Genomic DNA, 16,917 nt, shown 5'->3' with positions numbered 1-16,917 from the left:
AACCCATATTGTAGTGTTTATGAGGATCACTATTACATCTTTGGAAATGATTGTGATGTCGCTTTCTTCTGTTCAGTAGAAGGCCGATCGTATTCTTCAGATCTGAAATGTCTGTTCTTTATAGCCGTTGTGGGTTATTTACTAAAACTAGGGAGTGCTAAATCTGGTGCAACTCTGCATTAAAACCAATCAGCTTCCAGACTTTAATGCCAAAGCTTAATTGAACAAGCTTAACTTAGAAGCTGATTGGTTACCTTTCTGAGTGACCAGTTTTAGAACATTTCCCCCATTGGGTCACAGCCTTCTTCGTGGCTCTTGCCTGCTTAGCTGCTTAGAGACTGTTGGAGCCTACAAATCTTTTTTCTGTGTGCCCGCATTGAATGCTTCCCTGAATTTCTCTCTTTGCCCTCCCTTTCTTCATTAATAAAATATGTTACCCCTACAAATGTTTTCATGTATGTGAGTTTAGTCTAGTTTAGTTATTTTGTAAATGAAGGTGAGTAGAAAATTCTGGACAGCCGCACTCCAAATGAAATTTCTCATGCCTTTATTAGAGCATCAGGATCGCACTATACATGTCACAGCAAAGTAATACAGAACCAAAAACAGCTGACGCGTTTCACACTAAATGTAGTACTTACTCATAGCACGAGTAAGCACTACGTTTAGTGGGAAACGCGTCAGAGTTTTTGGTTCTGTATTACTTTGCTGTGACATGTATAGTGCGATCCTGATGCTCTAATAAAGGCACAAGAAATTTCATTTGGAGTGCGGCTGTCCAGAATTTTCTACTCACCTTGATTTGCTATATGCATTAGCCGGAACCTGGGGCTCTTCATCTCCTGGAGGAAAAACCTTTTTTGTTTCAGCAGACCTACCTGGAGTGGTGGTAACCCCATCACTAAGGGCCGGTTCACACTGGGGGCGATGCGAGGCGACACGACTTGCCTCGCCGCGACCTGCCGCGACCTCAGCGGCGACTTGCAAATGACTTCTGTATAGAAGTCAATGCAAGTCGACCCGAGGTCGCCCAAAAGTAGTACAGGAACCTTTTTTCTAAGACGGAGCGACTCGAGTCGCTCCTCTTAGAACGGTTCCATTGTACAGAACGGGGGCGACTTGTCAGATCGCGGCACAGCAAGTCGTGTCGCCTCGTGTCGCCCCCTGTGTGAACCGGCCCTTAGTTATTTTGTATTTTTTTTTATTTTGAATTCACTTAATGGGTTGATCCTGCCAATCCCCAATCTTCCTTGTTGTAAACCAACCAGATAAAGCACTGAAGTAGATCCCTGCTTGTGTGGCCAGTTGGTGTCCTTAACCTCGCTGCTGGGAGTGACAGGACAATGTGCCAGCTTATTTTTTTTTTACTGTTGGGGCAAAAGAGATTTCTTTTTTTTTTTTTAGTTAGCGTGCGTTGGTTTTACAATGGTTGAGAACCACTGCTTTGTAAAAGGAGTAACTAATTAGAGGTATAACTATTTAAAAAATAAATAAATTTCCCTCCACCAAAAACGAATCTTTCAGCTCTAGGTGGACATTACTGGTTTGACTCTCTGGGAACTTCTTATAATATATCTATGGTTAGGCTTGTCCACGGTGAATCCATTTTCAGAGGCATTTGACCGGTGATGACATGTCACCTCCTCAACATCTGTTTTAAGCCTGTAAATGGGAGTAATTTTTGCCCCAGCCACATTGCTATAAACCTTCCCCTGGCCTTTGCAGCTTAAGGGAGTGGTAAAACACAGTTTAATACCCTGTTTTTACATGCCGCCCCCCCCCCCCCCCACCCCCTCCCAAATATAAATAACCCCTTATAGTTTACAGTGGTGAGATTTTCCCAACAGTGGTTTTAGTCTGTCTGTTTCAACAAATTTGACACATGTGATGAAGCTTGGAGCAAGTCAATGAGTAATATCATTTTCACTCAGATAATACACTATATTGTCAAAAGTATTGGGACACCTGCCTTTACACGCACAAATTTAATGACAACCCAGTCTTATTCCATAGGGTTCAATATTGAGTTGGCCCACCCTTTGCAGCTCTAACCTCTTCAACTCTTCTGGGAAGGCTGTTCACAAGGTTTAGGAGGGTGTCTATGGGAATGTTTGACCATTCTTCCAGAAGCACATTTGTGAGGTCAGGCACTGATGGGAACAAGAAGGTCTGGCTCGTAGTCTCTGCTCCAATTCATCCCAAAGGTGTTCTACTGAGTTGAGGACCTTGCTTTGTGCACTGGTCCACATAATTTAGTGAAGGGGGGACTATGGTGTGGGGTTGTTTTGCAGGGATTAGGCTTGTCCCCTTAAGCCCCAAACACACTATCAGATTTTCTGCCGATTTTTGTCTTCAGATTTACCAAAACCATATAATATGAGGTCAAACCTTAGGAGTTTCAATTTGTATGCAATCAGGCAGGCCCTTGTACTACATGGTTTCGGTAAATTTGAAGACACAAATCAGCAGAAAAACTAATAGTGTGTATGCAGGGCTGGTGCAAGGATTTTTGACACCCTAGGCGAAACCTCATTGGCCCCACCCCCTTTACCCTGCCCATGTGACAGGAGGTGGCCCTATACAGGAAGCATTGGCTCTGCTTCCTCTAGCTCTGGCTCCAGTGCTGCACTGCGCCTCTAATTGCACCACTGGTCGGACGGAGCCGCTGCCTGAGTCTGAGTTAGTTTCATGCTGCAGCCTGCAGACGTGGAGGGAAAGCAGTGGCACAGGCACCCCTAGGCAGCAGTGCACCCTAGGCGGTTGCCTAGTTTGCCTAGTGGTAGCACCGGCCCTGTGTGTATGGGGCTTTAGTTTCAGTGAAGGGAACTGTTAAGGCATCAGCATACCAAGACATTTTGGACAATTTCATGATCCCAAATTTGTGAGAACAGTTTGGGGGTGGCCCCTTCCTGTTCCAACATGAATGTGCATCAGTGCACAAAGCAAGGTCCATAAAGACATGGATGAGCGAGTTTGGGGTTGAGAAACTTGACTGGCCTGTACAGAGTCCTGACCTCATCCCAAAAGAACACCTTTGGGCTGAATTAGAGGGAAGACTGCGAGACAGGCCTTATTACCCAACATCAGTGCCTGACCTCACAAAAGGCGCTTTTTGGAAGAATGGTCAAACATTCCCATAGACACACTCTTAATCCTTGTGAAGAGCCTTCCTAGAAGTGTTGAAGCTGTTATAGTTGCAAAGGGAGAGCCAAATCAATATTGAACCCTATGGACTAAGACTGGGATGCCATTAAAGTTCATATGCATTCAAAGGCAGGCGTTCCAGTACTTTTAAAAATATAGTCCATATTTATATCAGTCAGTCTATTACTTTAGTGTGTTCCTTGTAACATTCCAGATTCTCTATAGGTCACCTGTACATTAATTACTTTTAGGCCTCATGCACACTGGCAGTTTTTACAGCTGTTTTTGGCGTCAGATGTTTTTTTTCTACGGTCAATAAACGCCCCATGTTATCTTTTGTGTCCATGCACACATAGGCTGTTATCAACGGTTTTTGACAGGGGTGTTTTTGGGCTGTAAAAAAATCCCAAAACAAGTGCATTCCGAGAAGAGTTTTTTAGCTGTAAAATACTCTAACGTTGCTAAACGCTCAAAAACGCGACTCACCTGCGTTTAACGTTTTTTATTTTATTGATTTAAAAAAAAAAAACACTGAAATACGTTGAAAGACTCTCTGCAACGCTACTGGCATTGCTATAACATTATAACCTCCAGTGTACATGAGGCCTTAATAATAATCACAGCGGGCAGCGCCATCATTGGGAAATGCTGTCTTTGTAAAGGACCACATTCTATTATAGAGGTTTGGATCCAGCTGGAAGTTTTCTAGCGGCAGTGGAATGTGGATGAAATCTCCTAATCTTTCATGGACTTCCTGTCTGTGTCTGAAGGCTGCAGAGGTTTATAGAAGACAAATCATTTCTGGAGAATGTCTTCATCCAAGCAAAGGTCTGGCTCAGGAAATAGGAACTGGGGACAGGCAGATTCTAAACATTCAAATCAGATAGGACCAGGGGCCTTGACAGACCATCAAAGCTTTATTAAGAAAACATTTCTGTTCAAAGTGCTTGCTATGGAAATAATAACATTTGGCAGCAGCAACGCAGGAGCCTTATGCTTTCTAATAAGGCCCAGCGAGACAGTAAAGCTGGAGATTTATAGTGTATTTCCACTTCAACTATAGGTTTGTTATGTGTTTCCATTCACACAGCATGCCTAAAAAAAAAATGTTTTTCATATTTTTTACATTTTAGATGTTTGGCAGGAGAAAGTGTCTGGCTTTAAGGTTTTTTTAGTTTTTTTTTCAAACAGTGTTAAAGTGGTTGTAAACCCTCCCTAGTGACTTCACCTATAGGTAAGCCTAGAATAAGGCTTACCTATAGGTAGTGGAAATATCTCCTAAACGAGTTTAGGAGATATTTCACTTGTAGTTCGGCACATACGCTGTGAAGAAACGGACCTCCATGCAGTTTCTCCCCCCAGCGTGTGCCGTTATGGACGGCTCCCACACGCATACGCGGGAGTGACTTGAAGCGGCTACGGGCAGTCAGAGAGCCGGAGTCCACGGCCCCAGGAAGGAAGAGGGACGAAGATGGACTCAGCCGGCACAGGGGACAGCGATGCATTAGTTTGCAGGCAAGCGTCACATAATGGGCTAGTAGCCCATTATGCTTTTAATTTGCAGGGAGCAAAAGAGGAAGTAAAACCCATCAGGGTTTACTTCCTCCTTAAGCCTCGTACACACGATCAGACTTATTGCCTAAAATCCGACCGTTAGTACGCTCCATCAGACAAATGTTGGATGGCAGGCTAGTAAATATTTGGCGGACAACAGTCTGTTGTCAGATTTTCCTATCGTGTGTACACATGCCCGTCATACAAAAGTCCAAATACGCACGCTCAGAATCAGTGCTCACCAAACATGACAGTGCCTGAAGGGTGGCGCTCAAGAGCTGAAATACCACATAGTACGTCACTACCTGCGTGTTTGTTGGCCGACAATTGTGTACAGTTTGTATGCAAGACTCCTGCAGACTTCTCAGTGCATCTGTCTGCTCATACAGGTAGGCAAATACAACACCAACAGGAAAAGAGAAAACTACCAAAGTGCTCAACAGTGCCCTGGTAGTTCAGTAATACCACAAGCTGACAGCCACAAAGGCTGTCGAGATGTTTAGTTTCCCATTCACAGAGGACTGTGAGCCCAGGCTCACACTAGCGGGATCTTAGACATTGCATGTGATTCGCACCCGCACTGCAGGTGCCAATTACATGCAATGTCTGTGAGATGCGAAGTACAGGGACCCCCCCGCACTGAAATCGGTTTGCATGGGTGTTATCACCTGTGTGATCCATCTCCTGTGCGAGTTCATAGTTCGCACTGCGATCTGTGAACCATTCCGGAGGTGTCATTAACAATGTAATCACAGTCACAGCAGTTCGCAGAGGGCGAGAGAGATATGGGAAGTAGCGCTGCAATCGCACTGGTTTCTGCATTGCATCAGTGTGAACCCAGGCTTAATTAATTATGTGGCTGGGCAGGCCACGGTTTTTTTCAAACAGTCACCTGGAGAAGATGCCTGCCCGCTGTCACTTGGGAGAGGCTGCAGCTGCTGGAACATGTTACCCTAAATAAAGGTGGAACATGTAACATGTTCGAAAAGGTGAACTTATCCTTTAACTGTGCAGCTTCACAGGCAGCTGCGCATGCGTGAGCCGCATTGCAAATGGTCCCACAGCCCTCTGGGACCTATGACATGTCACAGAAGGCTATGGGCAGAGAGAAGGGGAGGAGAACGAGTGGGAGCGGGTACCTGTCAAAGCTAGGTACCTCCCCCCATAAAAAAAAGTTAATCCAAATGTGGCAAAAAAAGGGGGAGGGAAGGAAGAGTGGAACTTCCCCTTTTGGATGAAGTTCCACTTTGACATTTTGCAAAATCTGGTGTAGCTCTGCATAGACACCAATCAGTTTCCAGGTTTTTTTTTTCTCCTCAAAGCTTAATTAAACAAGCTGAAGAAAGCAGCTGATTGGCTACCATGCACAGCTGCACCAGATTGTCCACTCTCCAGTTTTAGCAAATCACTGCCTGAGGCCGGGTTCACACTGGCGCAATACCACACTCGTCCTACTTTGGATCCGACTTTGCCCTGCGACATGAGAGACGTGTCCGACTTCAATGAATGGGGATCCGACTTGGCGAGCCGCCTATGCTGTCTCAGCATGGGAGTCCCCCTAAAATCTATACCAGACCCTTATCAGAGAACGCAGCGCGGCTGGTCAGCCCCCCCACCCCAAAGCACCTTGTCTCCATGTTGATGAGGACAAGGGCCTCTTCCCGACAACCCTGGCCGTTAGTTGTCGGGCTCTGTGGTCGGGGGAGCTTATCGGAATTCAGGAGCCCCCTTTAATAAGGGGGGCCCCCCACCCTATGTGAATGAGTATGGGGTACATCGTACCCCTACCCATGCACCTGAGGGAAAAAAGTGTCAATAAAAAAAAAAAAAACACACAAGACAGGTTTTTAAAGCAATTTATTAGGCAGCTCCGGGGTCTCCCCTTAAAATCCATACCAGACCGAAGGACCTGGTATGCTTTTGGAGGGGAACCCATGCCGTTTTTTTTATTTAAAATTTGGCGTGGAGTTCCCCCTCAAGATTCCTACCAAACACAGTGCCTGGTATTGGTGGGGATCCAAGTTGGGTGTGTCTCTGACTTCAAGTCGATGAAAATTTGTCTGATAATCTGATCGTGTGTACGCAGCTTTAGCTCTGGTTTAAAAAAAATAGATTCAAGTATGTAATCTTAAATCAAAAAAGTGCCAAATATTGCTCTCAGCCTCCTCCAAATTCCTATTTTTATTTTTGGTACTGTGATCTGACTTTCTGTTAGAGGGTGGCTACATTCGTTCTACATGGTCCTACTGTATTTAAAGTGGTTGTAAACCCTTTACAACCACTTTAAGCTACAGGTAAGCCTAGATTAAGGATTACCTGTAGGTGCAAGCAAAACTAAAAGGTTTAGGAGATATTTGCAGAAATAGTGGCACCGCTGTTTACGGCGCATGCGCCGTAGACAACGGCGCACAGGTGCACTGAGCATGCCGTTGCTAATGGCGATCATGCTGTTAGTGATGGCACCAGCGCACATGCACGGGAGTGACGTCATCACAGCTCCGGCCAGTCACAGTGGAGCCACGATGTCCGGCAGTCACTCCGGGATAAATGACAGCATCGGAGGAGATGAATGAGGACCGCTTCGGGGGCTTCGATCTCAGATAAGTAATTCATAATGAGCTAGTATGCTGTGCATACTAGCTCATTATGCCTTTGTCTTGCAGGGGTTGTTTTTTTATTTTCATTTATAAGGCTTTGCTTCCTCTTTAATAATAAAGTCTAAATAAAGCCTACTCTATGTAAGAATGTAGCCACCCTCTCTTGCTCATTCCTGAGATGGTCTGTGGACTGTGGGATTTGTAGTGTGCAGACCACATTCTTCTATAGCTTTAGGAATATCACGATTCTCTCTTCCTTTCCATTTAAAATACACAAAGAAGTAGATGAGAAGACATTGATAAAAATGACCCAATTTGCCCACCCACAATCTTCTGATTAGCACCCATACGCAGAGAGATCAATGATCTCCAGAAGAGTCCCAGTCTACTGTATGAATTATACATTCATCTAATTTATTTTAAAAGAAAAGATTATTTGTCCAAAATGTAGGACATAGCAGGACATGGTTTCAACTGTCAGGGAATAAAGTCCTCAGATTTTTTAATTTCTGAAATCAAAAGGTAGTAAAAAGTTGTTAGGCGTTTTGTTTTTATATATATTTTTAACATTTGTCATATAGCAACAGAAGACAGGATGGGGTTTCTTTCTCTTAAAGAAAAAGGCCATTCTGGACATCAATTATTGGTATACAGTTGTGTGAAAAGTAATTGTCCCCTAAACCTAATAACTGGTTGTGCCACCCTTGGCGGCAACAACTGCAATCAAGTGTTTGTGATAACTGGCAATGAGTCTTTTACATTGCTGTGGAGCAATTTTGGCCGACTCTTCTTTTGCAGAATTGTTTTAATTCAGCCACATTGGAGAGTTTTCCAGCATGAACGGCCTGTGTAAGGTTGTGATACAGCATCTCAAATGGATTTAAGTCCGGGCTTTGACTAGGCCACTCTAAAACCTAAATTTTGCTTTGTTTGAACCATTTGGAGGCGGACTTGCTGTTGTGTTTCGGATTATTGTCCTGCTGCATAACCCAAGTGCACTTGAGCTTGAGGTTACGAAATGATGGCCGGACATTCTCCTTTAGGATTTTCTGGTAGAGCTCAAAATTCATGGTTCCATCAATTATGGTAAGTCGTCCAGGTCCTGAAGCTGCAAAGCAGCCCCAGACCATCACGCTAGCACCTCCTTGTCTGACTGTTGGTATGATGTTCTTGTTATGAAATGTTGTATTCGTTTTATGTCAGATGTAAAACGGAAGGCACACCTTACATTTTTGTCTCATCAGTCCACAGAATATTTGCCTAAAAGTCTTGGGGATAAGATGTTTTTGGTAAATGTGAGATGAGCCTTTGTGCTCTTTTTGGTCAACAGTGGCTTTGACCTTGGAACTCTCCCATGGATGTCATTTTTGCCCAGTTTTTTTCTTATTGTTGGATCATGAACACTGATCTTACCTGAGGCAAGTGAGGCCTGCAGTTCTTTAGATGTTGTTCTGGGTTCTTTTATGACCTCCTGGATGAGTCATTGTCATGCTCTTGGAGTAATTTTTTGTAGGCCAGTCACCCCTGGGAAGGTTCACCACTGTTCCAAGTTATCTCCATTTGTGGATAATGCCTCCTCCATGGTTCACTGGAGTTCCAAAGCCATAGAAATGGCTTTGAAACCCTTACTAGACTGATGTGATTTCTTGTTTCAACAGGTCTGGCATTAATCAGGCCTGGGTGTGAGAAGTGAAATTTAACGCAGCTTTCCAAAAAATTGTGGTTAATCACAGTTCATTCATGATTCAGCATGGGAGGGGGCAATAACCCTTTCGTATAGGGTCAGGCAGGTTTGAACAGCTTTTTTTTCCCTTAATTAAATAATAATTTAAAAACTGCATCTTGGATTTCATTGGGTTATCTTTGTGTAATATTAACATTTGTTTGATGATCTGAATCATTTAAGTGTAAGAAATATGCAAAAAATCAAAAATCTGGAAGGGGAAAATACTTTTTCACACAACTGTGCCATTGGGGTCAATTCACTGAGAGTTAAATAACGGGCAAAAAAAACGTGGTAAAAGAACACTTGCGGTAAACCATTTGTGAAAGTGCAATTCACTAAGAATTTTGCATTAAATACCGAATGCAGTATTGCTTCGATTTAGTGGTAAATTACCGCACTGAGCGGGTTGCTAAGGAGCGGACCTCCGGGTCTGGTATGGATTTTTTTTTTCTGGTATGGATTTTAAGGGGAACCAAGCAAAGAGCCCCCCTGCCCCAAATCAAAGCTTGCCCTCCACCCCTTTCATGACCTGCTGGGCTGCATGCTCGGATAAGAGTCTGGTATGGATTTGGGGGGTGCCATTTTTTTTGAATGACATGGGATTCCTCTTAAAATCCATACCAGACCCGATGGGCCTGGTATGCATTGGGGGGGGGACCCCACTCTGGGGTTTTTTTTCATCATTTTTAATTGTTGGCATTGTTATTACATTCAACTGTCAGTGGGGAAGCCCGCTGACAGCTGATGAAACATCCATTGTTAAGGATGTGGCAGCCACCTTCCTGGTCTACTCCTTAGCAACCAGCTATTTATCAAAAAGCAGCATAGGGGTCTCCCCCACACAGTTTTTTTGCCAAATACCGCATGTGATACCACCAGCAAAACCCTGGGGGTAAATATTGCATTTTTGTTTACTCTCTGGTCCATTTGTGAATTGGACTGAACCATATTCAACGGTACATTTTTCATTTTGCAGTAAATGCTGCATAATCGTTATTTTTTTTTTTTGGTGAATTGGTCTTTTTTAACGCATGCAATACTTTATGCAAATGAATCAAGTGACAACATTATCACGTGCTGTAAAGTTTAGTAAATTGACCCATTGTCTTATTGGAGGATCCATCATCTAAACTTAATATCACCAGCAGATGGTGCTGCTCACAAAATTGTAAAAAATATATATATATATATATATATATATATATATATATATATATATATATATATATATATATATATATATATATATATATCTATCTATATCATACATACACACACACACACACACACACACACACACACACACACAGTATATAGCAGCGGGAAGGGTGTAGGAAAAATATTTAAAAAAACACTTTCAAACCGGCTGTTAGGATTAAAAATTCTGAATTATTTGTATCTGTAAAGGATCAACCCATACCTTAGGAACAAGAAATCTGAACTCAGTTCCCAGTCTTTTACAGCATTGGGGTTGATTTACAAATGGCAAATAGGATGTTCACCTTGCAAAGGAATTTTCCTCTCACTTGTGAATGTACGTTTGCTTGCAAATGATTGGATGATAGAGGTCCATGTGCTGCCCCTAATGTTTTTTCATGATTTAAAATGGAAAATACCCGATTCGCCCACTAGATGGTGGCAATTTTGCAATGAAATTCCTGTGGCACTTTAGCGCCATCTGGTGGCCAAGTGTGGAATTTTCTATTTAGAACAATCGAGGGAAGTGTCAAATAACATTTGTTTTTTGTTGTTTTTGTTTGCTTTTGCCCCATTTGCACAGAATGCATGTACATGCATTTTCACTAGACAAATTTCTATGCAATTTTTCTTACAACTACACCCTTAGGGCCGGTTCACACAGCGCGGCGAGGCGAGGCGTCTCCGACTTGCCTCGCCGCGACCTGCGGGGACCTCAGCGGCGACTTGCAGAGGACTTCTGTATAGAAGTCAATGCAAGTCGCCCCCGAAGTCGCCCAGAAGTAGTACAGGAACCTTTTTTCTGAGTCGGAGCGACTCGAGTCGCTCCTCTCAGAATGGTTCCATTGTACAGAACGGGGGCGACTTGCGGGAGCGAGGCGAGGCGAGCCGTGTCGCCTCGCATCGCCTCGCTGTGTGAACCGGCCCTTAGGCATCTGAGAGAAGAAGTTCTGTTCTTTCACAGTCTATAGGAAATAGATTTGGCATATGCAGTTTTTAAAGTAGTGCAAAATGGATTGATTTTATTTCTACATTTAGAGAAGTATTAGACCACAAAAAATATCAGATCACTTTGATTCTCTGCACACATACTGTACAATATATACAGTATGTATAATTGCCTGGTCATGAATACAAATATTTGATAACAAAAAGGAAACCTGGCACGCCCAATAAAAGTTGATAAATTACAGATACAAAAGCAAGTACCTTATTTACCTTTTTTATTAGCCAAATGTAACTTTTGTGCATTCAGGTCACCCCCATCATTCTACAAACAAATGACAGTGCAGCATAACCCAGCTCTGAACCTCAGCATGTGTCCAGGATGAAGAGGGCTCTAAGGGCACACATTAGAAAACGTGACTATTTCCCCATTCGTATTCAGCACCAATATATTAACCAGCACTTTACAGAATGCATAGAACCATTTACACCAGTCCCTACCAATTGTATGCAGACTCCATCCTCTGTCTGTAAGATGCCAACTAGTTTAGCAAGCATTTGGAGCATCTAAAAGAATCTAATAATTAAAACTGAGGGAAGGGGGACATGTAAGCTCCATGTAGGGTTCGTCATTGGAGGAATTTTGAACCCCAGAGTGCAATTCAAAGCTGGCAACAATGAAAGAATAATGGCTAATAATACAATTATTTGTAGACACCTTGTGGTTCCTGCTCATAAAAATGAATTACACCTTTGTAATACTGTACAATGTACTGTAAAACCTGGTTCTTAGCTTACTTAGTTCTTAGTTAAATGCCACATCTAGTAGGTCTTAGAGAGAGAGCTCTTTCCTGTGTTGTTGTGGGCACACCTAACCTACAAGGGCTCCAAGATCTTGGGCAGGACAGGATGGATCACTCCCAATGCAAATTTTTCTGCTAAGAGGCGGGGAAGTCAAGCTTGGCATACAGGTATAGCATTTCAACTAGGCATCAGTTTTAAGCACTGACCTTGAATGCATAGTACATTTTATTACAAAGGTGAACTTCCATAGAGGACATTTTCTTTTGGCTTTCTTTGTGTTATGGTTAAGTGCTGTTATCTGCGTGAAACACGTTAACATTTTTATCCCCTGGTGCCCGCTGTGCTGTATATGCTATTAATTGTTGCTCACTACAATAAAGATGTTGGCATCCTTCCGGAGTGTGCAGTCATTCGTCTATTTTTCCCCAAAGGTGACCTTTGCCTTTAAACTGTAATGTTAGGTATGAATTGTAGTTGGAAGTGACATTCCCACTTTAAAAGTGAGAACAGGCAACTTATAAAGATTTATGAGCAGGGATGCAGTATCACTAATGAATTTTGATTTTTTATACAATGCGATGCTAAAATAACATGAACCGTGTCATTTTTAATTTATAAATATTATAAATTCTGACAATATTTTATGTTACTCATATAAACACTGATAAAACAGATTGTGTGTAATAATTCAGATTCAATACATCACTGCAGTCTGCCAGGCAGTTATGCAAACAGTGGCTTACTTAAAGCAACACAAAAGGCAACAATGTATAGTAACCCATGGTACCTAGTGAAATCCTACTTATCAGGTTAAAGCAGCCATTCTCAGCCAGGGTTCTGTGGAAACCAGTGGTTGCTAGGCATTTCTTAAGATGTGATTGACCTTCTGATAGCATCTGATCTGCTTGCATCGTTCCGGAGTGAACTCTCCTTGGCAAAGCCAGCAGCACGACACCACAGATCTTTTTCGCTATCTGTAAGTGGGGCATTCTTTTAACCGGCCACCAATTTAAGGGACATTCTTTCAACTGGCCACCAAGATAAAGTATATTTTCCAACTGGCCACCAGTGTAAGGAAGATTCTTCCCTCTGACCACCATTGTAAGAGGCATTCTTCCAGCTACCTATCAATGTAAAATATTCATTCAAGTAGCCACCAATGTAGAGGACATTCTTTCAACTGGCCATCAAGGTAAAAGACATTCTTCCAACTGGCCACCAATGTAATTGGCAACCATAATAAGGAAAAAAAATTGCATTGGCCACCAATATAAGCAATATTCTTCCAACTGGCCACCAATGCAAAAGACATTCTTCCAACTAGCCACTCATGTAAAATACATTCTTCCAATTGACCAACAATGTAAGAAGCATTCTTCCAGCTGGCCACCAATGTAAGGGACATTCTTTCAACTGGCCACCATTGTAAGGGACATTCTTACAACTGGCCACCATTGTAAGGGACATTCTTCCAACTGGCCACCATTGTAAGGGACATTCTTCCAACTCTCCAACAACATAAGGGATTTTCTTCCTATGGACCACCAACATAAGGGACATTCTTCCAACTGGCCACCAATGTAAAGGGCATTTTTCTGATCAACCCCCAATCAATTGGTTATTAGCTGGGGTTCTGAAAATTATTTCAAGGATTTCACTAGGGCAGGGGTGGTGAACTTTGGCACCTCAGATGTTTTGGAACTACACTTCCCATGATGCTCATCTACACTGCAGAGTGCATGACCATCATAGGAAATGTAGTTCCAAAACATCTGGGGTGCCAAGGTTCACCATCACTGCACTAGGGTAAAAAGGTTGAGAAAGGCTGGTTGAAAGCATCAAATAAATGAAAAATTTGTGGTTATGATGAATGGCTGCATACTGGTTCTGCTTTATTAGACAAGCCTAAACATGTGGAACAGATTATAAAAAAAACTCAACTTTGTACAATGTTTTCAAGTATTAGTGTGAAATACCAGTGCACTGGACCACCACAGACTTGAATACATTTGTCTACTTCTAAATCCTAAATGCCACATGGATGTTTACCAAAACAGACCACACACATTATAGCTCCACAATAGGAGCAGACATCATAAGGAAAAGTGCAACAGATTCATATTGTGTTATATGTGCTGCAGCATAATTGTCACAAATAGGATAATGGTTACTGGCTTTGATTCATCAAGCTACATTTGCACCTATGGTGTGCTAAAGTTGTCTCTCAAGCAGTTATATAATTTATTATTGCTTGAGGGGCTACTTTTGCATACCTAAAATGCTTATGCGGCTTGATGAATCAGGCCCACTGTCAGAGATGTGTCTTCACAGCTACGCATTTTTATATTGTTCAGCTGTTTAATGCTATAAATATGGAGAAAATCTCTTTTAAAACTAGCCTCTTATGAATTGACAGCTGTCACCATAGTGATTAAATGGAATCAAACGTGGCTTTCTGTGGAAAATGTTTGCAGCTAACATGTTTGTTGCTCTTGTATAAAAGTCTGTCAACAGCTCAGCTTTATCTTATTTTGGATTGTCTAAAAATGCTGAAGTAAACAGCACACTGCACATCCCAAAGGTGTTATTAGTGATTGTCATAGTGTATATGTCTGTGTAACCATCCCCCTCTGCTGGTTATCTGAGGAAGTGCGGCAGCACAATAGTAGCCAGATGCTGTTTGTGTATAAGAAAATAAGGTGCCTCTGCTCTCGTCCATTGTATGTCTCTCGTTTTCCAGTGTAAAAATAAATGCTTTACCATTTTCTGTCAGCAATAAAGTTTGCCCATTCCAGCAGTGAAATGGCTAGTAACAATTGTAAACAATCACATTTAACCCTGTTGAACGGAGGGGGGACTTGTGTTCTCCAGTCTTGGAAGTCCAAGCAGCTTATCCATCATCATTCCGCAATATAATCGTTATTTACGTGGCTGCATTTACACTTTGGAAGTCTTGCTCCTGTCTCTGCACACTGGGGAGTCAGCTTTTACTAGTCACTAAGTCCCTTCATTGTGTAGAAGGCAAAGACAGTGTAATACATTAAAAAACGAAGCAGACTTTTGACTTCCCAAGACTAGCAGGTAGAGTTCCTCTTATGGTATTGCTGGATCAGGGGCACCAGACACTCTGGTAGGCCGGCCTGAAGGAGGAAGAAGTGGTCTAGAAGTTCCTTGGCTGTGGCTCGTTCTGCGGCCTCCCGTGTCAGCATCCGATCCAGGAAATCTCGGAGAACAGGTGAAGCCTAGGAGAATAGTAGGAGCAATTAGTGCTTAAAAAGGATCTCATCCACTGCTCCTGAAGCTTATTACCTTCACTTTAGGATACATTTTCCTGCTTAAAGTGGAACTAAAGGCATTTTGGATAGAATAAAGAATGGTTAAAACACCGGTTTCTTTTTTGACATCCGTGTCCCAGTAAGGAGATTTTACTTCACTTCCTTTACCATACGCTAAACAGGAAGTGAGAGGACATCCCTGCAAAGTGAGGGAGTGCCTGGCTGTCACCAGAACTAGTGTCCCCACTGGATGAGTTCCCCTTCATTCCTGTTTAGATGACAACTCAAAATGTGTGTTTTTACACTCAGTGTAGAAAGGGTGATACTTCCTAATAAGGGCACAGAAAACAATAAAAACCCAACACATGTTCTAGTCCCTCTCCACTCTATCCAACCCCCCCCCCCCCCCCCCCCCCCAAAAAAGCTTTGCCTTTAGTTACCATATAGTTTAAACCAGGGGTAGGCAAACTTAAAGAGGTGGAGATCTACCTGAAAAACATGGGAGAAGTTAAAGATCACCGGGCACGGTGCCGCCTCCTCACACCTGATTTAAACCTCTAATTGTATTAATAATGTGTCACAATTGCGTGCATTGCTTGGCAGTCAAGGGGTTTAAATCAGGTGGCGAGGAGGCAACATATCTCCTCCCCACCACCTGTCAAACACACTCAGATCGCTTTTTAGAAGAGCAGCAGTGCATTTCATTCAGCAGCGGCACCCTTAATGCTCGTTCACATGTAAAGATGGAGAGTGGTAAAACCCTGCAGTTGACTCTTGGTTTTACTACCTCCTTTAGCTGATGAGGCAGCAGCCAAATATGTACACACGCCACAGCAGGAATTAAGCTCCCTGTTGCTTTTGGTGGGGCTGCTGCCTGTCAATTGCAACCCATTTAAGTAAATGGGGCCATTCTGCAAGTGCCCTGCAACTGCATGCTTCTGCGGGGTCCAAGGGGTTAAAGCAGGTGGTGAGAAAACACAACGCTGCCTGCTTTAACCCCTTGTTTGCTGTACTGCACAAGGTTGCAGGGCACTTGCAGAGTGGCCTCATTCACTTGAATGGATCATGCTTGGCAGATACTACACCCATCAACCAACACAGGGCATATAACTCCTGCTGCAGATATGACATGTATACACCCCTGGCAACTGCAGTTAAAGGGTGTGTGGTTGGGGGTGATAAAAACACATCTTAACTATGGAGATTTACCAACCCCCAAACTGCAAATATATATGAACCCTTACTGTTCTGAGCTTGCTATAAGGCTGCTTTCACACTGATGTTCTGCGGTTTACCTGCACTGCAGGTGCAGCGGAGTGCATCTGCAACTTTCCTGGTTTAGCTGCGCTTTGCCATAGACTTCTATTATATCCTGTGGGTTTGGTGTACTTTCTGAATGCAGGATATAATAGAAGTCTATGGTTAGCACAGCAAACCCACATGAAAGCTTCACGTTTTCTGCTCTGCACCCGCGGTGTGGGTGAACCTCAGCATATCAGTATGAAAGCAGCCCTATACTATTATGCCCGGTGTATTGCTTCACACTGACCTGAAGATCTCCTCTTTCCTGCTGCTGGCACCACTCTGGAGATGGCTAGCTGGGATAAGAGTTGGAGTGCAGTTATTATTACTCCATATGGGCCATGAACTAGCACTACAGAGGAGACATCGGCAT

The 16,917-nt window shown here is 43.0% G+C and overlaps 1 protein-coding gene across 3 annotated transcripts in view; it reads right to left on the bottom strand.

The window, feature by feature from the left end:
- Positions 1-12,554: 12,554 nt before the first annotated feature.
- The window catches only part of PAK6 (p21 (RAC1) activated kinase 6), a 256,971-nt gene continuing 252,608 nt past the window's right edge, over positions 12,555-16,917 (bottom strand). For all 3 annotated transcript variants that reach the window (XM_077464862.1, XM_077464863.1, XM_077464864.1), the window contains one exon: positions 12,555-15,209. In XM_077464862.1, the coding sequence (XP_077320988.1) occupies positions 15,042-15,209 (168 nt within the window). In that variant the 3' untranslated portion in view covers positions 12,555-15,041. The remainder of the gene's footprint in view (positions 15,210-16,917) is intronic.

Source organism: Lithobates pipiens, unplaced genomic scaffold (assembly GCF_037356315.1).
Source record: "Lithobates pipiens isolate NorthernLeopardFrog02 unplaced genomic scaffold, aLitPip1_a1.2 Scaffold_30, whole genome shotgun sequence".
Classification (NCBI taxonomy): Eukaryota; Metazoa; Chordata; class Amphibia; order Anura; family Ranidae; genus Lithobates; species Lithobates pipiens.
This window is presented reverse-complemented; position numbering and strand designations above follow the sequence as displayed.